General features: G+C 41.1%; 1 protein-coding gene and 1 long non-coding RNA gene across 9 annotated transcripts; one reads left to right on the top strand and one right to left on the bottom strand.

Moving 5' to 3' along the window:
- Positions 1-755: 755 nt before the first annotated feature.
- On the top strand, positions 756-21,249 carry P2ry4 (pyrimidinergic receptor P2Y4). 7 transcript variants are annotated; one of them, XR_013106060.1, is made up of 7 exons: positions 9,000-9,156; positions 9,248-9,386; positions 9,704-9,814; positions 19,314-19,376; positions 19,666-19,749; positions 20,155-20,242; positions 20,513-21,249. XR_013106060.1 is itself a non-coding variant. In XM_034486397.2 (4 exons), exon 4 carries the CDS (start codon positions 9,710-9,712, stop codon positions 10,793-10,795), a length of 1,086 nt encoding a protein of 361 aa, XP_034342288.1. In that variant the 5' UTR covers positions 756-1,238; positions 1,570-1,667; positions 9,248-9,386; positions 9,643-9,709; the 3' UTR covers positions 10,796-17,202. The 7 variants fall into 7 exon arrangements, 3 of the variants coding, with proteins under 3 accessions (XP_034342288.1, XP_076775057.1, XP_076775056.1); XR_013106059.1 differs by lacking the exon at positions 19,666-19,749; XR_013106058.1 differs by lacking the exon at positions 9,704-9,814 and having other exon boundaries at positions 9,001-9,156.
- LOC143435586 (uncharacterized) lies at positions 5,681-8,890 on the bottom strand. Of its 2 annotated transcripts, none has more exons than XR_013106062.1 (3): positions 8,377-8,890; positions 7,259-7,408; positions 5,681-6,683 (listed from the first exon to the last, which is right to left on the bottom strand). It is a non-coding gene; the product is annotated as an uncharacterized LOC143435586 (long non-coding RNA). The 2 variants fall into 2 exon arrangements; XR_013106063.1 differs by having other exon boundaries at positions 8,648-8,890.
- Positions 21,250-23,117: the final 1,868 nt, after the last annotated feature.

Below are 23,117 nucleotides of genomic sequence, written 5' to 3'. Positions count from 1 at the left end.
GTGGGTAGGGACTTAGAGAACTGGAGGCCAGGTCTGCTTTGATATGTTAAATAGGCACCTCAGCTATTTGCCCTGGGGTTGAGTTACTGGTAGGGGCATTAAGACAGAAATTGGTGGGTTTTCGACTTGTTAAATCTTGCACATGAGGCTGGGATCAAAATCAAGTTGGAATTCTTAAAGGTGAAGCATAATGCAGGGTAAAACTATTAGAGTTCACAGTGTGGACCTTGGTTTGTCTGGGCAACTTGTGTCACATTCCAGCCTCTGGAAGTTTCCAGGCCACAGGAAAGCCAAGAGCATGGGAAAGAGTAGCCTTTCCCTGTGTTCCCTCACATGAGACTTTGGACTCTTGAAGTCTGATGTCAATCAGAAACCCTGGTTCTCTTAGCTCCGGTGCACAGCAGGAATCAATCTACTGTAGGCGATGGGGCAGAAGGAAAGATCCTTGACTCTCTTTTCTTATCAGAAAGGAAGGTATCTTAGAATTCCTGGCCCAGAGGCAGGTTCTCTGCTAGACCAACTGAACATTACACTTTCAGGGAATAGGCAATTGACATCTGTATGACCCAGGCCTGGAATAACTTCCCTACCTCCCACTGCCCAGCTCCTCAGTCTTTCCAATCCCTGAAACTAGGTCCATGCTCTAAGCAGCTTCCCTTACCTTGTGTGACCACTCATATGGAATTAGAGATATTTTTGTCCCTGAAGCTGCCAGGGCATCTATTTCTTGTTTTTCTCATAGGACCTGGGCCCCACCTCTGTAGGCATGAAGCAAGTAGAAGCAGAAACTCCAACCCAAGGTCTGAGGATCTAGGACTCTGATCCTCCTTAGACCTAGCTGGTCTATAGTATTTACTTATATCCACAGTCTTCAATACTTGAAATGGGCTCTCTAGTCATCAGAGGATAGCTATAACTGTGGTTTAGAAGGCTGGCTGAGTTAGGTCTTCCTTTTCCTCACCCAGGACTCTATTTAGGGTAGAGATAGAAGTATAGAAATTAACATATGGTTGGGTGTGGTGGCACATGCCTCTGATCCCAGCATTCAGTAGGTGGACAAAAGTAGATCTCTGTGAGTTCCAGGACAACCAGGACTACATCCAGAGTCCCCGGTTCAAAAATTAGCATATGAAAGAAACTAATAACAGTGAAAGAGCTTAGAACTCACCACCAAAGGCCACATGTATGGGACAGAGCACCCATGTCAGAAGAGTCCTGGTATACACATACTGGAAAAGGTGAGTGCTATATTCATGACCTTTAAAAAGTCACAACTCTTGTAACCCAGTGCCATTGAGCTTCCAGTTCTCTGGGTCACCTCCTTGATTGGAAATGTTCCCTCTCTTTAGAGGCAGTCTCGGTTACTACCACTACCCAGATGTGTCTCTGGTCCAATTCCTTTAGGTCACAAGAATCTGGAAATCCAGCGAGTGCCCTGTAGATTCCAGTATCTGCCTCTCACACCTAGATGGACTCTCTAGACAGTCAGCTGACTGAGTCAGCTGCTGCCATTTGCGACCGGTATGCACCTCAGAGTCTTTTCAGCTAATCGTTCTGTGTCTTTCACAGGCATTTCCAAGTGGCTAGAGAACCTCAGATTCTACAGGGACTGGAAGGGGACAGAAACTAAGCTTCAGCATGTGGGGAAAACCTGGAGTCTTGCTAAGGTTGGTGATTATAGGGTAGGGAATAAAATAAGAATCAATCTAGTTTGGGCCTAACTTTCAGCAGACTTACACTCAAAGCCCCACACTCCCTTTTAGGTGTTTATTACTTTTTCTTTCAAGTCAGGTTCTAGTCCCCTTAGTTGGAAAAAAGGAGACCTTGTAGGTCTTTAACTTTTTACTATGTTTAAACTCAAATCATTATCTATTTTTTTCTGTATATTTGTAATTTGAGGCTTTGATGTAATCTGTAGATGATAAAATGTGCAAATCTTTCTTTCTTTCTTTTTTTTTTTTTTTTTTTTTGAGACAAGGTCTTGTTGTGCAGCTCAGGCTAGCCTGGAACTCACAACTCCTGCCTTAACTTCTACAGTTCTGAGGTTACAGGCATATGCCACCATTCTCAGAATAATGAACAAATCTTGAGAGCACGTACAGTGAATTCTAACTTACTATGATGGGCTAAGTATTGACCCCTAAACAGCAGGTCATAATCATTGAAGCCTATAGACGTTACTTTACATGGTGAGAGGGATTTTGCAGATGTGATTAGGGTTCTTAAAATAGAGAGATTATTCTGGATTATCCAACTGGGCCCAAATGGAGTCATTAGTCTTATTATTGAAAGAGAGGCAAGGTGGGTGTGACGACATACAACTTTAATCTAGCATTTGGGAGACAGAAGCAGATGGATCTCTGTGAGTTCAAGGCCAGCCTGGTTACATAGTGAATGCCAGGCCAGCCAGCGCTACATGGCGAGATCCTGTCTAAAACAAACAAACAAACAAACAAACAAGCAAGCAACAGATTTTACTGAAGAGACAAGCAATATGAAGAAAGAAGCAAGATGCTATCATTGCTGGCTCTGAAGACTGGAGAAGAAGCTAGTGTGGTGGGATGCAGCTCTGCAAGCTAAAAACACAAGGGAACAGATTCTGTTCAGACTAGGTTGCAAGGTGACTTGCAGTTTAAGTAAAGCTCTGCTGACATTTTAATTTTAGTCCATTGATGCTGGTGTTAGATGTCTGACCTCGGGATTTGTAAGAGAACTATCATTTCTTGTCTTAAGTCAAGTCTGTGATAATTAATTGCAATATCCATAGGAAACCAATACTCCTGTGTATACCCACATTCCTCCAACAAATTCCCTTGTGCTGTTTTCCTATTAAGCAATCCCCTATAGAGAACTATTGCTATCTTTTCATTTGGCCCAGAGTATCTGCATTTTCCAAGGATGCAGGGGTAAGAGAGCAAAGGAATATATCTCTGATACATTGTTAGGAACAGTATTTTCAGGTCCTTTCCACTCCCACTCTGCACACCCCAATGATATCCCTACTAGATCTTCCAGTTAGGATGTGATAATCATACCTCTGTATGAGGAAGGGGTAGCTTATTCACTAAGGGTTGTACAGACAGGATTGTAGCAGACAGGATTGCATACCAACTCAGTAGCCCTCACCCTGTCTTTGTAGAGAGAGTCACTATTTTTAGAGGTATCTACCCTCCAGTCCGGTGCTCCTCTTAATAAATCAGATAGGGATGTTTCATCTACTTGAAAGTGACTGGGTTAGCTAGGCATGATGAAATTCAGGCCACTGAGATGTGAGGGGTAATATACTGGAGAGATTCTGAAAAAGGTTTCCTGAATGATAAAAATAAATACACAGGAAGAGAGGCCTTCCTCTCTTCTCATTGAATAGTGCCAAGTTTGGATGCAATGCACAAACTGCCACAGTCCCCTTGTGACCATGAACATTCCCAACAACATGCTGAGGGTTGCAGATCAGAAAGATGGAACAAATCTAGATTTGTATGATATTACTGAACTGCTGAATCTGCTCCTGGACTTAAATGAAAGCTAATATATATTTCTCTCTCTCTTTTTGAAATCAGTTGAAATTTTCTGTTATTGTAACTGAAAGCAAACCAACAGATTTTAAAATATCTTATTAGCAAGTGTTAATTATACATAATAATAGGTTTCATTATAACATTTTCAGACATGAACATGATGCATTTTGACTGTGTTCACATTCACTACTCCTTCTTGGCCCCTTCTCCCTCTTCTCAACTAATCCTCTTTATATTCTCATGTCTGTTTTCTATGACCCAGTGAGATTAGGGTTGTTTACAGGAGCATGGAGTAGACTTTGTTTACAGGAGCAGGGACCAGCAGCACCACCACTGAAGAAAAACTTTCACCCTCTCTACCCTGACCCATTAGCTATACATAAATCCTCAGGGAGGGGCTGGGGTCTCATGAGCTCCTCTCCCTTCCACAATGGGGGTGTAGATCAGCTCAATTCTGTGCAGATCTTGAACAGGTAATTATAGCTGCAGTGAGTCCAGGACTGGAACAGCCATGCCAGGCCTGGAACTCAGTGTTCCACACTGCTCCCCCACCTTTCTCTGGCTCTTAACATTCTTTCCAAATCAACAGATTTGAGTGGGATGTGAACAAGGGCATTGGCTCAGTGGGGGAGGATGGAAAGGTGAGAGATGGATCAACTACTGGGAACTACCTACATGATCACATTTAGAAAGACAAGTAAGGCACACTAAGCTGGGTGTGGTGTCACATGCCTGTAGTGCTAGCACTGTGGAGGCTGGGGTAGGATTGCCTAGTTCAAGACTAGCCTGGAAGCCAACCTGGGGTATGGGGTAAGGCTCTATTTAACCTCCCTGCCCCCCAATTTCTTTAAAGGTGCACTAGAGAGAGGACACATGAGTAAAGCCTAAGGAGCCTAACTATATGGAGGCAGCCACTTTCATGTGATTTGGTTAGTAAGTTTGTATTACCCAGGGTTCTGATTACCATTTCTCTCCATCAAGCTTTAACTCTCAGGAGGTGACCTCATTTTTTTTCACTTCATAAGGAAGAGACTCTGAATATAGCCTCCAAAATACACCTACTAACAATGATGCTGACGGCACCAGCTAGACACTGTGCTGAGTTCTTATGTGTACTGTCTGATTTTTCAAGGGAGGCTTATTTAGTCACAAAGCTGATAGGTTATGAAGCTGGAATTACTGAGAACTGTCTGACTTCATGTTTCTTTTTTCTTGTTTTTATATTTTATTTTTTATTGGATATTTTATTTATTTACATTTCAGATGTTATCCCCTTTTCTGGTTTCTCCTTGGGAAACCCCTATCCCATCCTCCCTCACCCTGCTTCTATGATGGTGCTCCCCCACCCACCCACCTACTCTTGCCTCCCCGCCCTGGCATTTCCCTACACTGGGGCATCGAGCCTTCCCAGGACCAAGGGCTTCTCCTCCCATTGATGTCTGACACTGCCTTCTTTTTCCAACTATATTGTTACCTTCCATTCATTTCCTCCCTCCTCCCTCCCTCCCTCCTTCCCTCCCTTCCTTTCTCCCTATCTTTCTTCTTTCTTCCCACCCTCCTTCCTTTTCTCTATTCCTGTCTCCCTTCCTCCCTTCATCCTAAGTTAAAGAGATTAGAAAACATGTCTTTCCCTCATTTTCTACTCCAGTCCCCAAGTAAACCACAGACATTTCAGAGAAATCACCACTAATACATGTATGAATATTACATGTGAGGGACCAGGAAGGAGATGACTGAGGAGAAATCGGAGTAGTGGAATGGAATGGTTATCACCAATAATGGTATGGGAACATTTATGTATTAAGATAAGCAATGAATTGATATCGAATACCCATGTTGATATAATCTACAACAAACCTGTATAAACTTCACTCAACATTTTCTGAATGCTTTCTTAACTCTGAACTGAAAAGCAATTTTGGACAACTACACACCTCATCTGGAAAAGCTGTTTTATCTAGATCATAACTTTATAAGAAGGCTATGAGAACAGGAGCTTTGGATCTAGTTTAGGGGTAAGAGAATCAGAAGGAGATGGGTAAAACTACAAATGAGTATAATTATTGAAAATCTATGATATGTGCCACAATTTCTATGAAAATCAAATGCCATGAAAGCATGAGAGAAGTATTTTTAAATATTTTTTAATTGTGTATGTGTGTATGTGCACCTGAGTATAGGTGCCCACAAAGACAAAGGCCAGACAAGGTTGTCTGGAATTACAAGTGGTTGTGAGCTGCCAGATGTGGGTGCTGGGCCTCAAACCCAGGTCCTCTGTAAGAGTAACAAGTACTCTTAAGTACTGAACTTTCTCTCCAGCTCTGATAAAGAAATTTAGAGGGCGACAGGGAGGAGAGAGAGAGAGAGAGAGAGAGAGAGAGAGAGAGAGAGAGAGAGAGAGAGAGAGAACCATGTTAGAATCTCTTTATTAGAATTACTGATAACATCTTCCAAGTGTGGTTGTACATATTGGATAATAGCAGTAAGGAGGCCAGTGATGCATTGTGAGTTTAAGGCAAACCTGAGCAAGATCTTATCTGCAAAACAGAATACATGAGAATTATTGATAACATCAAAATGGCAGTTAAAATCATGGGAGTAGTTGTCTGAGGAGAGCTGGAGAGGCTAAAGTGAGAGAAAGGTGGTGGAGAAGGGGAAGAGGAGAGGAAGGAGGGTGGTGGCAGGGAGGGAGCCTGATTTGGGAAAGGGCCACATTTGCTGGAAGGATGACAAAAAGGAGCCAGGGAAAGGAGTCAGGAGTGTCTAGTGGAATAGCAGAAGCCATATGATGCAAGCCACAGAGACCAAAGTGAAGAAGCAGTTCAGAGACGAGGTGGTGCTTGCTTTCCTCCAGGAGGGTGGCAGAAGCTGGGACTTCCATTGGGAATATTGGGGGAGGTCTTTTCCTAAAGTAGCCGCTGGGCGGCAGTGGAAGCAGCAGCTGCTACTGCAGCTGTGTCCAGGGACAAGCCCAAACCTGCTTGTACTTTAGGCAGTAGAAGCCTGGCAGACTTAAGTCAATGGAACCCCTGGCAGTTAAGCCAGCTGGAAGCAGTAGAGCAGGAAGCTGGCTCAGGCTGGATGTTTTCTAATGTGACACTTCTTCATGACTTGAGACATGTCTCAAGACACCTTTCACCTCCTCTGAAGAGGCCAATGTCATCCCTGGGAACAGAATAGTGTGAAGAAAAGTATCACAGACTTGCAGCATTTTAAGACTTACACCTACTGATCAATTCATATTCTGATACCTATAGTTTGATATTACTATCCCCATTTCACTGGTGAGGAAATTGTCACAAATAGGTGCCTTAGAGTTATACAGTTAATAAGAAGAAAAAGGATTTGAATTCAAGCTCACTGTCTCTAAACACTTGGGCTTTTTTACACCATATACTAGAATTCAGTAGTCCAGTACTCAGGTTATTTGTGATTCAACCCTGAAACAAGGCAGAGTCTCCAGGTCCACCCTCCACCCCCTGATCCAGGATTGTAGCTCTTCCAAGAGATCTAGATCCTGGATTCTAGACTCTCCTTTGGAGGACTACCTCCTCCTCTCTCTTCTAGGATGCAGTTAGGTCACATTCTTAGGACCTGAGGATCAGGTTCTGAGTTTTATTGCTTCCCAGCTTAAAGATTCTGTTCCAGCCTGCTCATCCCTCCCAACAAGTACTGCTCATCTTATCCACAGCATCCTTCAGACCCAATTTGCCTTGTATGCCTGAGACAGTGATACTTACAGATCTCCAGTTATCTCCAGAAGCCTCAGATCCACAGCTGCTCACAACTGTTCTCTGACATTAGGCTTTTAATAGTTGAAGCTTACTCTGTATGCCTTCTCTACTGTATTAGGATGAAGTTCTCTTGGAGTGATGGAGAGAGACAAGGTGCTGTGTAGGAAGGGGTGGGATGTGTTAGGGAAGTTTCTTGGCTAGCATCCACAGGGAGATATGAACTGTTTCCTGGCCATCTGTTCTTACATGTGTCATAGGCATCTGAAAACATACATGCTGGAAAATGAACTTCCCCTCTTTCCCCAAACCTGCTTTCTTATAGCCCTCCCTGAGTCTGTTAACAAGAGTTTTCTTCTAGTCACCTAGGCAAGAAACCTGGAATCAATTTTTTTTCTTTGACAGAGACTTAGTAGGAGATACAGGCTCTGGCCTTGAACTTGGAACAATCCTCCTAACCCAAGTACTGACATTAGGTTTGTGCTTGTTAATTGTAATCAGGCTTGGCTTGGGGCCACTCTTGACTCCTTTTCCTCTCATACCTCACATCAGTAAACTTTGTCTGTTTTCACATTCTACCCAGAATATAATGACTTCTTGTTACCTTTGTCACTTTGGTCCACATGGCCATCATCTGCATTGTTAGTGGTCTCTTTCCATGCTAGTAACCCTGCTATCTAGTCTCAGAACAAAGTTTTCTGTCGAGTAAGTCAAACCATGACACTTCTCTTCTTCAAACCCCCTATAGCTTTCTTCCACTCAGTAAAGGCCTTACACTGGCTTGCAAGAACCCTCAGGATCTGGTTCCTCTCAACTGTTCTGACCTCATATTCTGTTTTCCTTCCTCAAAATACCTCCTCTTCAAGTCACTCCAATATTCAAAACAACAAATTCTTCTTCATTATCTTCTTTATTTTTCTTTATAACAGTGATCATAGTCTATGTATTTTATTGATTTATTATTACTTGTACTGTTTTGTGAACTCTTTTAAGCTGGCAGTTTTTAATCTGTTTTGCTCACTCCTAGTGAACTACCAGGACCTAGAACCAAAAGCTCCCAGGAAATGTTTGTTGACCCTTTCCCAGATTAGAGCTGGTAGCTCGGAGGATCAAGTTATCATACTTACTAAGTCATTGATGTTAGAGTTTGGTATATGGCAGGCTTGCTTGGGTTCAAGTCTTGATTTTACCATGAATCATCAAAATACCCAAACTATCCATGCTTTAATTTTCTCATCAGTAAAGTAGGGACAGTAATAGAGCCTATTTGATAGAGAGCCTGTGGTACCATTAACAGGTATAAAGTCCTTAGAACAGTGCCTAGCACAGAATAAGGACTAGATAAACATTTGCTATAATTAAATACACACAAAGTTAAGATGATTATCAGTACTTTACATTTTCAAAAGTCCTTCAGTGTGTTGACTTGCTGTTGTCCATGTAAAAATTCATTTCCCATGTTTCTACACTCATAAACTTATATGATCTTCCTGTAACTTAATTATCTTCAGTGGCCTGCTTCTTTATCTGTAAACCTGAATGTCTCCTTGTGTACACAATCATTTTGAAGCTGTTAAACAGTAATCTCACTGGGTCCCAGTTTCCCAATCTGTGTGCTGAGTGGGTTGGACCAGATAACCTCCAGGGGTTTTTCTAGCTCTGGCAATCTGTTGGGATGGGACAGGAAGAGAAAATAGGCTCCACCCCGAGTCCCACCCCCAAGAATATGCCCTCTGGCTGCCAAGAGGAAGGGTGACAGAGTCAGCTGTGCTCAGCTTCAAGGGCACTGGGTAGGAGTCTTGCCAAGGTTCCTAGGCAAGGGTGTTGGTGGTGCTCCTGGGCTGGAAGCAGGCGTGAAATGGGGCTGTACCAGGGGGGAAATAAGAGTTCGGAGAACTAGAACCAAGGTAAGAAGAGAGGGAGAGAGGCCCTCATCACCAGGACAGAGCTGTGGTGGTGAGTTAGATGACAATTTGAGCCTGGGTGTTTTCTCTTTAGATGGGGCTGGTTAGCCTCCACCCTCTTCAGCGAGCCAGGTTCTGCAGGACAGAGGAAGTTGCAGAACATCATTGACTGCCTACCTGAGCCTGAGCACTGCCTGATACCATCAGTCTCTGGGCTGGACTAAAGAAGCTGGGTAGGAGCTGAGCTAAGGGAGCTGGGCAGGGACCTGGGCTAAAGGAGCTGGGCAGGGAGCTGGACCAAGGGAGCTGGGTAGGGGCTGGGCCAAGGGAGCTGGGTAGGGGCTGGACCAAGGGAGCTGGGTAGGGGCTGGACCAAGGGAGCTGGGTAGGGGCTGGACCAAGGGAGCTGGGTAGGGGCTGGGCAGGCCTAAGTTATACATGGACTTGCTCCTCCTAGCTCTCCTGGGTGCTTTTCCTTTTTTGTTGTAGGTTCATCAGGACTGGAAAACTAGAGAAATCAGACATTCGCTTCTGTCCTTTCTACTTGTAGGGGGCCATGACCAGTGCAGAATCCTTGTTGTTCACATCACTAGATCCCAGCCCAAGTTCTGAAGATGGTGATTGTAGGTTTAATGAGGAGTTCAAGTTCATCCTGTTGCCTGTGAGCTATGCAGTTGTCTTTGTGCTGGGCTTGGCCCTCAATGCCCCAACCCTCTGGCTGTTCCTCTTCCGCCTTCGACCCTGGGATGCAACAGCCACTTACATGTTCCATTTGGCATTGTCAGACACCTTGTATGTGCTGTCACTGCCCACCCTCGTCTACTACTATGCTGCCAGAAACCACTGGCCCTTTGGCACTGGCTTCTGCAAGTTCGTTCGCTTTCTCTTCTATTGGAACCTCTACTGCAGTGTCCTTTTCCTCACCTGCATCAGTGTGCACCGCTACCTGGGCATCTGCCACCCACTGCGGGCAATACGCTGGGGCCGCCCTCGATTTGCAGGCCTTCTCTGCCTAGCTGTTTGGTTGGTAGTAGCTGGCTGCCTCGTGCCCAACCTCTTCTTTGTGACAACCAATGCCAATGGAACCACCATCCTGTGCCATGACACTACTCTGCCAGAGGAGTTTGACCACTATGTATACTTCAGTTCGGTGGTCATGGTGTTGCTCTTTGGCTTGCCCTTCTTGATCATTCTGGTCTGCTATGGACTCATGGCCCGGCGACTGTATCGGCCTTTGCCAGGAGCTGGACAGTCATCTTCTCGGCTTCGTTCTCTCCGCACCATTGCTGTGGTGCTGACTGTCTTCGCTGTCTGCTTTGTGCCATTCCACATCACCCGAACAATTTATTACATGGCAAGGCTGTTGAAAGCTGACTGCCGGGTGCTGAACATTGTCAATGTGGTTTACAAAGTGACTCGTCCCCTGGCCAGTGCTAATAGCTGTCTTGATCCAGTGCTCTATCTGTTCAATGGGGACAAATATAGAAACCAGCTCCGACAGCTATGCAGAGGTAGCACACCCAAGTCCCGAACAACTGCCTCCTCCCTGGCATTGGTGACCCTGAATGAAGAAAGCATCAGCAGGTGGGCGGACACCCACCAAGACAGCATCTTCCCTGCTTATGAGGGAGACCGATTGTAACCTGGGCACTGGATAAGACAGGAAGGGGACTAACTACAGGGCAGAGGGGGAGGGAACTTGTTTGTGACACTTGATAGGGACATCAGCTGTCCTTCTTTTAGCCAAAGTTTGAAGTAGTTACTCCTCTGCCTCTACTTCTTTCTCCTTTTCTGTCCCTACCTGGGGCCACCATTCCTGTTTCTAGAACCTCAGTACTCTTTGCCCATTCTGCTTCCCCCAGGTCCTTCCGGAGCATGCATTTCTCTAACCAGAGTAGAGAATTCAACTAGAGGGGTAAAGAGTGGAGCAATCTCAAGACAGGACTGATGTATATAATTGAACAAGCCAGAATCAGGAAGCTGGGGTGCTAGCATAGCACAGATACCATATAACCCACACGTAGCATCCACACCCATTTCCTGGCTCCCTCTCACAGACAAGATAGTCCTACCTGCCAAGGTGCCGAAATAGGATACAGGGCCTGTGAGCCTGCCTTGCAGAGCTCCACATATCAGCTCGAAGCCTGGTGTTGTTGAACTGCTGAACAGCTATGAAACAGAATACTGCTCTTGAGTGCTCCTGAGGAACCTCAGGAGGCAGGGTCCAGGTTGATAGGAGCCTTGGAAACAGGAATGAGATTCCACCTACCTCTAGGACTGCAGAGAAGACACTTGATAGCTCCCACATGTTTAATAAGAGGAGGAGTGGACAGCTCTGACTGAGGAGAAAAAACCTCTAGAGCTCATGGCTCCAAGTTCTAGTACTGATAAGCAAAGCAGGTTTGTGCACGATAGGGTGGTGACAGGAGTAGACGCCCAGAACTGGCTCTTCACTGCTCTCTCCTCTTTCTCTAGCTCTAGCTAGATAAAGGATAAACCTGTCACCAGCTCTTTTTGAATTAGGCTATAGGATTTCAAGGCCAGGGTGGGGCACTCAGTTTCCCACCTGTTCAGTCCTCTTGCCACAGCACTTATGGGTTTGAAGGATCTGGTGTGTATATGGAATGGAGGAAGCTAAACCCTGAGCTCGACAAGTAAGAGTTTCTGGGCGAGCATTCATGAGAAGGCAATCTTTTTTCAGCCTTGTTTCCTGTGAAGTCACCTGATAGCCTATTGGTCTTCTGAGTCAGACCCCAGCCTTTGCTGCCCTCTATGATCTCTTACTCTTCTACACACACCAAATTCTTATTGGCTTCAGTTGTTCTCTCTGCCTGGAGAGTAGGGGAGGGAGGTACTAGGTTACAGAATAAAATAACTAAATCGTAATGCCCCTCTGCCTTCCTTTTTGTTCTTTGAATAGATCTCTCTCCCTTTGAGCACAAGAGTTCTTCTATTAGGAGTAAATGAAGTGGCCTTTTTTTATTCTTACCAGGTTTACAGTCTCCTTGCCTGTCACCACTTCTACCCATAGGTCCCACATGGTAGCATTATTCTCTTCATTACAACTCATTCAAGCTCCTCCATCATTAGGCCCTATAACTCCAAGCTGCTTAGTCAAGACTAACTTCCTGGATTTATACTCTGTTATTTTATCCTCCCCTGTCTCTCCCCCAAGATCTCACTGTGTACTGCTGTCTAGACTAGAATTAGCTACAGAGACCTGGATGGCCTTGAACTCTTAGAGATCCATCTGCTTTTTTTTCTTCCCGATTCAGCAGGCTGGGTAAATACCTCAATGTCTTTGTGCTTCATTCATCTGTGTAGATGTCCTGCTTTGTCTTTATCACTTTCGTCCCCATGTCCCCTTAATGAGGGGCCTTGTTCCTTTATTCCTTTGTCTTCATCTTTGTCAGTTACTTTCATCACTGATTTTATACCAGCATTTAAAAAAAGACACAACCTTGCTGTCTCATCTTGCCATCATTCTGTTAGTATCTCCTTATTTCACTACTGCTATAAACCCCACTTACAGAATCCCTCTGAACTCTCCAAATCCTAGTTCCTCCCACTCTCCTTCACTTAGAACACAAATTACATCTTTGGCAAGAACTTCAATATTTTCTCTACTCTTATTCCTCTTTGCCCTCCCTACTTCACTTGACTCTACTGGATGTCTTTTTATAGGTATTTTTTTTTAAATATAAAAATAACATTTGAAAGAATCTCACTGTGACAACACTGAAGGAAATGTGGAGAGAAAATATTCACCTATTTTAACCCCAAATTTCTGTTTTCCATACTCTACATTTTCTTGGCTTGAATTTATGTATTATAGAAGTATAATAACAGTTATATCTTTTAAAAGCCTGCTTCTTAGCATATTTAGGGTATGGTGATGTATGCCTATAATCCAAAGAGTTGGAAGTAGATGCAAGAGGGTTATAAACTGGAAGTTAGCCTAACTACATAGTGAGACCTTGTGTCAAAACAAACAAATAAGTATAATCCTCTCTTACAGTAAACTTTCACATTTACTATTTTAATAGTTACATAAAATTACTTCCATTGGTAGATTATATCTTAATAAGCTATTCCCTTTTTATTGAACATTTAGGTAGCTTAGTTTTTCTGTGCTTTGAATATCTTCCTGTTTGTGACTTTTGCAATTCTAGTTTTAGTAGAAGTTCTTAAGAGTGAGATTAGCAGACCAAAGAGCATGAATGTTTTTATGGATTGTGATTTTTCACAATGACTGGGTACATTTTTACTGTCACAATGATATATGACTATCCTAGTTCCATTGCCGTTCCAGCATCAGACTTTATAGGAAATCTTTCTGGAAGATAATCATTCAATTTGTTAATTTCACTTCTTTGCTTATGTATGGCATTGAACACTTTCTCCCTTGTTTACTATTTGCATTATTTTCCAACTACTATTTTAGTGGTATACTTCTATTGAAATATTATATTTATTTAATATGTATATTATCATTGGTCATATTTGACTTATGTAACCCACTCATTATAATATTTCATTTCTTTGTTTCATTCCCTAGATTTAGAATCGCTTTCCTTCTGCTTTTTGTTGATTATTTCCTCTCTCTCCTTTGCTGCCATCTTTTTGTCTGATTCTCGACATGTGGGGTCATTTAATCCTCTATCGATTATGAGATTGTTTATTTCCTCTTAGACAGAACAAATAGCAGGTAAGTATAAGTCCTTAAGAACCTCAGAGATCATACAGAGCTTGGGTTCCCCGTTGTTTTCCAGCTGAAGAAACAGTCCCAGTGAAATGCCATGCTTGTGACTTTCTACATAGTGGCAGGTAGAAACTAGACCCTATACTGCTTTCCCATGACTCCTTTCATTATAACCATGCCAACCTGGTGCTAGGCCAGACCTTTGTCTCTCTAAACCCAACTGGCTGCTGGATAGGTTCACTTAGATATTCCACTGTTGCTTCTAACCCATAATTAAAAAAAAATGAAACTGCCTGAACCAGTTCTTCTACTCATCTTGCTCATTTCTATTCATGACACCTTTCTTAAACTATCAAGGCTCTAATGCTACTGGAAAACTCCACACTTCCCCTGGCTCACCAAGTTCTGACATTGCGCTCTTTGCAAGTTGTAATTGCCTTTCTTCTATTGTCGCTATGCTACCATTCTAATGCTGCTTCTTTTTACCTTCTCCCTGACTCAGTGTCATAGGTTTCTGTGTCACCCTTACTTTCAGCTACCTTCCACACAAATGCATATTGTCAGATCAATCTGTCCAACACTACTCTCAAAGTTTCATTTTCTTAGAAATCTTTGATGATCTTTTTGTATTGTCTACAAGTCAAAATACTTTAGGCAGAAATTCAAGGAAGGCTTTAGCAACCTTCTATTGTTCCTAAATACAAAGTTCTCTTCTCCAGGTTTTTTGCTTCATTTGTTTTTTGTGGGGGGTGGGGGGGTCTCTTGGGACAAAGCCTAAGGTCTTGCCCTTCCACCATTGAGCTACATTTCTAGACTTCCCTAGGTAAATCAGTCTCTTTCTTCTCTCTCCAGATAATACTTGTACTTTTTTACCTCTATCCTCTCTTCCTGTCTGACCTCTATACTCAAATATGTCCCCCCTCAGTTGTCCTTTTCTTACCTGTTTTCCAGGGGCCAGGCTTAGCTCTCACATATTTTCTGAGACTTTCTTTGTCAATTCTTACCAACAGTGATCTCCCTGATTTTTTCCTGTAATTACTGTCCACATAGGTCAGTTGGCACTTTTAACATTCCTTGAAATTATGGACACTAATTTAAATTATCAGTTAATTGTTTATGCCTGCTTGCTTTGTGTACCTGACCTGTAAACCTTGTGAGTTAATCTAATATAGAGAAAAGAACACCGGATTGAAGATCAGAACACCCAAGTTTGGCCTTGAGTCTGAAAAGGGGGCTCAGGTGTGTCGCCTTGGATGGGTTATTCAAATTCTTTGAGCCATAATTTCATCATCTATGAAATGAAGATGATAATCTCAGCTCCATGTAATTTTTCAGGTTACAGTGAGACTGTGCAAAGCTAGAGTGCTAAACAAATATAAATAGCTGTCATTATATCATTCTATTTGTTTAATAAATGGTGCTTAATAAATATGTAATATATGATTACATGTTAGCAATAAAGTTGGTTGTTTATTTTCCAGGATATCATCCACTTTAAGATGCTTACATGAATCTCAAGGAATTAAAGAGCTAACGGGACACCAGGAACAGCTGGCTTGAGGCAAACATTAAAAAAAATGTTTTGAGAGGAAGTAGCCCTAACTAGAATCTTTCATATTTGCTGAGCAGGTTACTTGACCCGTGTGTAAAGCTAACCTGTATGAGAGAAGAGCTACTCAGGCTGAACTTCTACTTTCCCCACAGTTTTGTATTTCCTTCATTCTATAATTTCTAGCTAACTAGTCCAAGTTAGTTGATCTCTCCAAGCTTCAGTTTTCTCATTACTAAATGAGGCTAGGAATAGCTATTGGACAGGGCTCTGATGAAGAGTCCATGGGGCAATGAATGAAGAAGCATTTATTACAGTTCCTATAGGTGGGAACCCCTTTTCAGCAGCTTTCAACTTTAATAAAACAAGATGAGCAGCCCAAATTGTAGGGCTGCCTAGAAGTGATAACTAAGATCACGACAAAAAGGGAAGCCTTGTGAGAGCCAGGAGGCTAAAAACTGATCACTGAAGGATGACATTAGTGATGAACTGGAAAGAAACAGGTCAAGCTTCTGGCATCAAGGGAAAAGGGAGCTCTAAGAGGACAGACCAATTTTTTAAACATTTGAATTTAAAAAAAAAAAAAAAACTAAGAAAATAAATAGCTACATCAAGTACCAAGAGAATTTAGGAAGTATAAGACACTCAGTTAAAACAAAAACACTTTATGCCCTGCCGGTTTGAATTTATGCACCCTAAACATTAGCCAGTGACATTGATCAAAAAGACTATTTGTAAATATATTTTTTTAAAAATGTAGTTGTGAGTTTATGTGTACCCCACTCGTGTGTGTGTGTGTGTGTGTGTGTGTGTGAGAGAGAGAGAGAGAGAGAGAGAGAGAGAGAGAGAGAGAGAGAGAGAGAGAATGTATATATGTGTATACTCATGAATGCAGGTGCCCTCAGAGGTGTGAGGGGATTGATCCCCTGGAGCTGGGATTATACATGGCTTTGACCTAATATGGGTTCTGGGTCCTGAACTCAAGTCCTCTGAAAAAGCAGTATACACTCTTAACCATTGAGACATCTCTTCATCTCCAAATCTATTTATTTTTCATTTTTTGAGGCAGGGTCTCACTATGTAGCCATGGCTATCTGGGAACTTGTTATACAGACAGGCTGAGCTTGGACTTCTTCATCTTCCTGAGTGCTGGGGTTAAAGGCATGAGCCACCACATCTGGCCTTAAATAAAATTCCCGATGAAGATCTATCTTCATGCTTTTTATATTCTACTGTATGTTTCTAAGTTTCTTACTTCTTTGCACAGTCTTCAGAAGAATCCACAGCATAACATGTATGGCTGATATTTTCAACGTGAACTGAAGTGTAGATTGTTACCAAAAGAAAGTGTTTTATTAAAGGTATTTCAGTTCAACTAAAGAGCTAGTCTATGAGGGACCTTGGTGTGTTTGTTTATCAGAGGCAATGGATTTGGGTTACAAAGTGGGACAAAGACAAATGATTCATCCTTGAGCTAAACTGTAGATTATTAAAAGATACTGACTCCCTAAGAGAAAGAAGATGAAGTACTTATTGGGACAGGCTGATTATCACCATCAATTCTGTACTACATTCTGGAGCCCTAATCATATTCCTAGATCTGCTCAAGAGAAGAAAAAAAATACAATGTGTTTGGAAAACTCAGGAGAAAAACTAACCAGTACACAAGGACGATGGCTTCTGCTCAATGTGTGTTACTTTCAATGATATTTAACTTAGAGTTCATTGTAAATCTCATCCTTTTTCCTACACAATAGCCTTCTACCTCCAACATCAATAAAAAATCAACCATTCTGAATCTGGGGATATTTATTTCCTGAGTGTAGTCATTGTTTTAATCTCTGACAACAAGTTATTATGGTTTGATTTTTAAAAAGTTTTTGTCTTTATTCATTCTTCATCGAGGGACATATAGGGTTTTTTTCCAGCTTCTGGCTATTATGAATAAATCTGCTATGAACATAGTTGAATAAGTGTCCTTGTGGTATAGTAGAGCATCTTTGGGGTATATGCCAGAAATGGTATAGCTGGGTATTGAGCTAGAAATATTCCAAATTTTCTGAGAAACCCCAACATGGATTTTTAAAGTGGTTGTACAAGTTTGGATTCCCGCCCCCCCCCCAGCAGTGCAGGAGTGTTCCCCTTGTTCCACATGCTCACCAGCACGTGCTGTTACTTGAGTTTTTGATTTTAGCCATTCTGATTGGTGTAAGATGGAAGGAATTACCCTGATAGGTAAAAATTTTGAACATTTCTTTAAGTGTTCCTTAGCCATTTGAGTTTCCTCTGTTGAGAATTCTGTTTAGATCTGTATCCCATTTTTAAATTGGATTATTTGGTTTGCTGATGTCTAATGTATGTATACACATATATGAAATTAGCCTTCTGTCAGATGTGGAATTGATAAAAATCCTTTCCCATTCTGTGGGATGCCACTTTGTCTGAATGATGATTTACTTTGCCTTACAGAAGCTTTTCAGTTTCATGAGGTCCCATTTATTAATTGTTGATCTTAGTGTCTGTGCTATTGGTATTCTGTTTAGGAAGTTGTCTTCTGTCCCAATGTGTTCAAGGTTATTCCCCACTTTCTCTTCTATCAGGTTCAGTGTATCTGGTTTTATGTTGAGGTCTTTGATCCACTTGGACTTGAGTTTTGTCTAGGGTGATAGATATGGATTTATTTCTTTTTTTCTACATACTAACATCCAGTTAGATCAGCACCATTTGATGAAGATGCGTTCTCTTTTCTGTTGCATATTTCTGGACATCAGGGAGCCTATAGGGTCTGACCTAGGTCCTCAGCATATATGTTATGGCTGAGTAGCTTGGTGTTCTTGTGGGATTCCTAACAGAGGGAACTATGGCTGTCCCTGACTCTTTTGCCTACTATTGGGACCCTTTTCCTCCTACTGGGTTGCCTTGTCCAGCTTTGATGTGATGCTATGTACCTGGTTTTACTATAGCTTGCTATGGTAATTTGGGATGTCCCTGGGAAGCCTGCTCTTTTCTGAGGGGAGATGGAAGAGGTAGATCTAGGGAAGAAGGGAGATGGGGGGAGAGACTGGGGAAGGGGAGGAAGAGAAAACTGTGGTCAGGATGTCATATATGAGAGAATTTTAAAAGAAAAAAATGAAAAAGTGTACTGAATTTGATGGACAGAACAGGAATTAATACAATGATTTATTTTTATTTAACTTGTTTTTCATTTTACTGAAGAAGAATAAAATGATTTCAGAAAAGAAGATTTTGCCTTTATCCTTTTCTCTAATGAAACTTCCCAAAGAATATTTTCCAAGACAGTAATAGGTGCTACTATAGTTTTAAAGGTATAGGTTAAACACTTGTATCTTAGTAAATCACTCTTCATTTTTTCTCTAAAATTATTTTGGGTAATTTTTGTTACTTTTCTATTGTTGTGATAAAACACCATGTTCAATGCAACTTATAAAGCGTCTAGTTGGACATGTGGTTTCAGAGTGTTAGAGTCCGTGATGTCAGAGTGAAGACATGGTGGCAGGCAGCTGGAGCAGCAGAGGAGAGCTCCCATCTCATAAATAGGAGGTAGACAGTATACACTGGGAATGACAGAGGCTTTTGAAGCCTGGCACTGTGACACACCTTCTCCAACAAGAGCACACCTCCTAGTACTTCTCAAACAGTTCCACCAAGTATTAAAACATATGAACTTATGGGGGGCATTCTCATTCAAACAGTCATGGTAATAAAGTCCAAAAAGCACAAAAAAATGCTTTTCAAAAGAGACTAATATTCTTGAATAGATACATCTACAAATCTATTACATATATATATATATATATATATATATATATATATATGTTTTAATTAGTTATTTCTCCTTTTACTTTTAAAGTTTGGAATAGACTTAATTTTCTCCTTCTCATACTACAGTCTTTGAAATTGAAATAAGTCTAGTGGACACTTGAAGATATGGAAGTGAAGGTTCTCTTAGAGGTTTGTGTCATATATATTATTTGTCATTCTTCTATTATTTCTAATCCCCTTTGCAACATTTATTCATTAAATATATCATAATTATCCTATTTTATAACAAAAAATCATTAACAATATTGTAAATAATATTGATAAATTATACAATTTTGATATTGTTTAGAATACATTACAAATTCACAATATTGTATATTATGTTTTGAATTATAATATAGTGAGTGCTATATTTTTTATCTTGTGGCCCACATTGGAATAGGTTTTACCACTAAGGAACTTTTCATTATGCTTCTAGGTGCCTTTGATGTGTTTTTGCTCTTCTGTATTTGTGTATAATAAAAATGAAATATACTCCTATTCATGCTTGGAAACCACTGAGGTATATCCTTCAGCCCTCATTTTACCTTTTGTTTTGAGACAAAGTCTTAATAAATTGCCCAAGCTGATCTCTAATATACTCTGTAGCTCTGAAAGGCCTTGAACTTTTATTTCCCTGACTCAGACTCTAGTACTTATGATTATTAAGGCTGAGCCACTAATACTTTCTGATTCTTAAAAACGGAGCAATTTTGAAGTTTATTCAGAAAAGATTTACCTATTTATTCATTTACTTATTCATATTTTTAGAAAGGGTATTAGTGTGTCCCAAAAATATTGAGTGAGACAAGAATGGAAGTAGGTGTAGGTGAGGAAAAAGATACAAGGGAATTGATGAATAATATGAATGCACCAATATTAAGGTCAGGGTTTAAACATCTATACATTTGTTCTTTTACTCTTTCAGGGACCCATGATGTTAAATACAGATAGCCTTGCTTCCATGTTGGTGCTTTTCTGGAAAATTCTATTTTTATTACTTCCAACAGAAACAGGTGAGAACCCTTCAAAACCAATTATTTGTGGATTTAATTACATTTTGATTACTCCTTACAAAGTCCCAATTCATTCTGTAAATCTACTTTTACAAAATTTTCCTCCCATTCTGAGAGGACCCAAAACAAATTAGCCATTTCATATTACTAGTAGTAGTCTCTGCCATATTGAGGACTTTACATCCCGTAACTTAGCATCATATTAGAGGAACTCTAAATGTCCCATAAAGTTTTAATGGGTATTGTTTGAAATAAGGTTTCTATCTCCAGATAAGCTTATGGGATGCTGAATACTCTTCTTTGGAAAATCACAATGTCCAGACTTGCTCTTTCAACTCCACCTGCCCCCATGACCTGCCTGAAGACTGGGTGCCCTGCAATACAATAGTGCAGATACAATAGTACAGTTCTCAATCTTCATCAGAGATGCTTGTTTTTGTAGTAGATGGCAATTAACACAGAGACCCACAGCTGGTCAACATTGTAGTGATTAAATGCTGCACTGTGAAATGCTTCGCTCTAAATGGGCCATGTATATCCAGCTCCGTCACCTTCTAAGGCTCAGAGATCATTGTGGAAGAAGAGGCAGAAAGATTACAAGAGGCAGAAGTGGTGGATTACTACAGGGAATCAATGTCTTTGTACACAGTAGGGGAGTCACACATATGATCTTACAACAGTTCTGACAGCATGCATTAAGACCTGCACAAGCCAGACAAAATCCCACCTCTAGCTGAGGAGCTATTGGTAACTGACAGGTGCCAAGAAAAGAAGAGTTAGCTTTTCTTAAGGGCATGGTGCCTGGCAGGTCTAACCTATTCCAAAGGATGGCTACATACTCAAAAATATTTAAGAAGTTCTTGGGACTTGATGGGTTAAAACAATGAGGCCATATAGTTGAGTAGGTATGGAATGGAGAAGTGGATCTTGGAAGAGATGGGGAGAAGGATGAATATGATCAAAACACAATGTATGAAATTCTCAAAAAAAAATAAAATATTTTTAAAGGAAAATTACAGTGTCTATTAATGTTCAAACTTTAAAACTAAAGCTTAAAGATTCTAAACAGACTTCAGCAAGTACATCTATTCTAGAGCCTCCCACACTCATTTTTACTGTTGTCTTCTATGCAGTAATTATTAGCATCTAAGAACATTAGTGGTACCCAGAGCATAAGTTAGGATATTTTGGTAGGGCCATTGTAGAAACAAGAAATGATTTTAGAGGGTGACTAATCAGATTTAAGATTCAGCAAGGTAGTCTAATGGAAGAATTGATTGAAGCAGATTTTACCAGAAAGAATAGCAATAATCTATGAATTTTGGTAAAGTCTTTGACTGGATTATGACAGTAGGGAAGAGGAGGGGCTTGTTAGGTTAACAAAAGGTAGTAAAATTGATATGACTTGGGGGTATAATGGGAGTAAGAAGGGAGGAGATGATTTGCCTGGGACAGGACATGATGAGTGAAAGGTGTTTTTATTGGATGTGGTGGTTAGACCAGGTATGGTCCCCATACATTCCTGAGTTTGAATGCTTGGCCCATAAGGAGTGGCAATATTAGGAGGGATGGCCTTGTTGGAGGAAGTGTGTCACTATGGAGGTGGGCTTTGAGGCCTCATATATGTGCTCAAGCTCCACCCAGTGTGGAACAGTCTCCTTAGGTCTTACTCTTATTTTCATTTATCTATATGTATGTGGATTTGTGCATGGGAGTGAAGTGCCTGAGAAGGCCAGAAGGCATTGCATTCCCTGGAACTGGAGATACAGATGGGTAGAATTGCCCAATATGAGTGCTGGGAACCAAACTTGAGTCCTCTGCTTGACCAGTATGTATTCTTAACCACTGAGCTACCTCTCCATCCCCTTAAAATGTCTCTTTTTGTTTCCTTTCTGAAGTAAGAAACATCTCTGTTTTTATTTATTCCTTTAAATTTCTCAAAATGCAGGAGCTGAAGATATAGCTCAATTGGTGGTGTGGGAGTGTGGAATACAGATTTCCTGAGCTTGTTCTTGGCCCTGGGTTCCATTCCCAGCACCACATAAATCAGGCATGGTGGCACATTCATGTCATCCCATCACTAAGGAGGTAGAGGCAAGAGGGTCAGAAGTTCAAGGTCATAGCAAGTTTGAAGCCAGCCTGGGCTACATGAGATACTATCTCAAACATAAAAACAAAAACAAGAAAATAAAGTATCAGAGTACACTTAAAAAAAAAAACCTATAGATAGGATTTAGTAAGGGTTAACATAGCCAAAGATCACCAAAAGGAAAATATATGTGAAATGCTTATGTCAACTGACAACTGATCTCAAGTAAGATGCCTTTTATCTGTTCAAAATAATGCTTGGCAATGGCATGGAAGTAAGCCTTTGTATTTGAGGACAGAAGATTATTTTTAAAATTGTGCATGAATAGTTGTAGCAGCACTATTCATAGTAGCTAAAAGGTGGGAAAAAAACATGTCCTTCCACTCGTGACTGGATAGACAAAATGTAGTTTATCCACAATAGGTTGTTATTTAGTCACAAAGAATGGAGCACTATAATATATTATATTATGGAGGAACCTTGAAAACATGCTGAAAGAAAGAAGCCAATCATGGAAGAACATACACTATATTGTTCCATTTACTGGCAAAGCCTTGGAGACAGAAGGCGAATCAGTGGTTGCCAGGTGCTGAGGGAGTGAGCAGCAACTGCCGATGTGTATTGGGTTTCTAGTGGTGCTTGAAAGAACTCCAAAAGTAGTTGTGGAGGCCATTGTACTGCTCTCTGAAAATACTGAACACAGCTCAACTTTGCACTTCCACTGGCTAAATTTATGTCATGCAAAGTGCATATTAGTTTAATCTTTTATTAAAATTTTTAAAAACT

This window comes from Arvicanthis niloticus, chromosome X (assembly GCF_011762505.2).
Source record: "Arvicanthis niloticus isolate mArvNil1 chromosome X, mArvNil1.pat.X, whole genome shotgun sequence".
NCBI lineage: Eukaryota > Metazoa > Chordata > Mammalia > Rodentia > Muridae > Arvicanthis > Arvicanthis niloticus.
The sequence above is the reverse complement of the archived record's forward strand: the minus strand, read 5'-3'. Positions and strand labels throughout refer to the sequence as shown.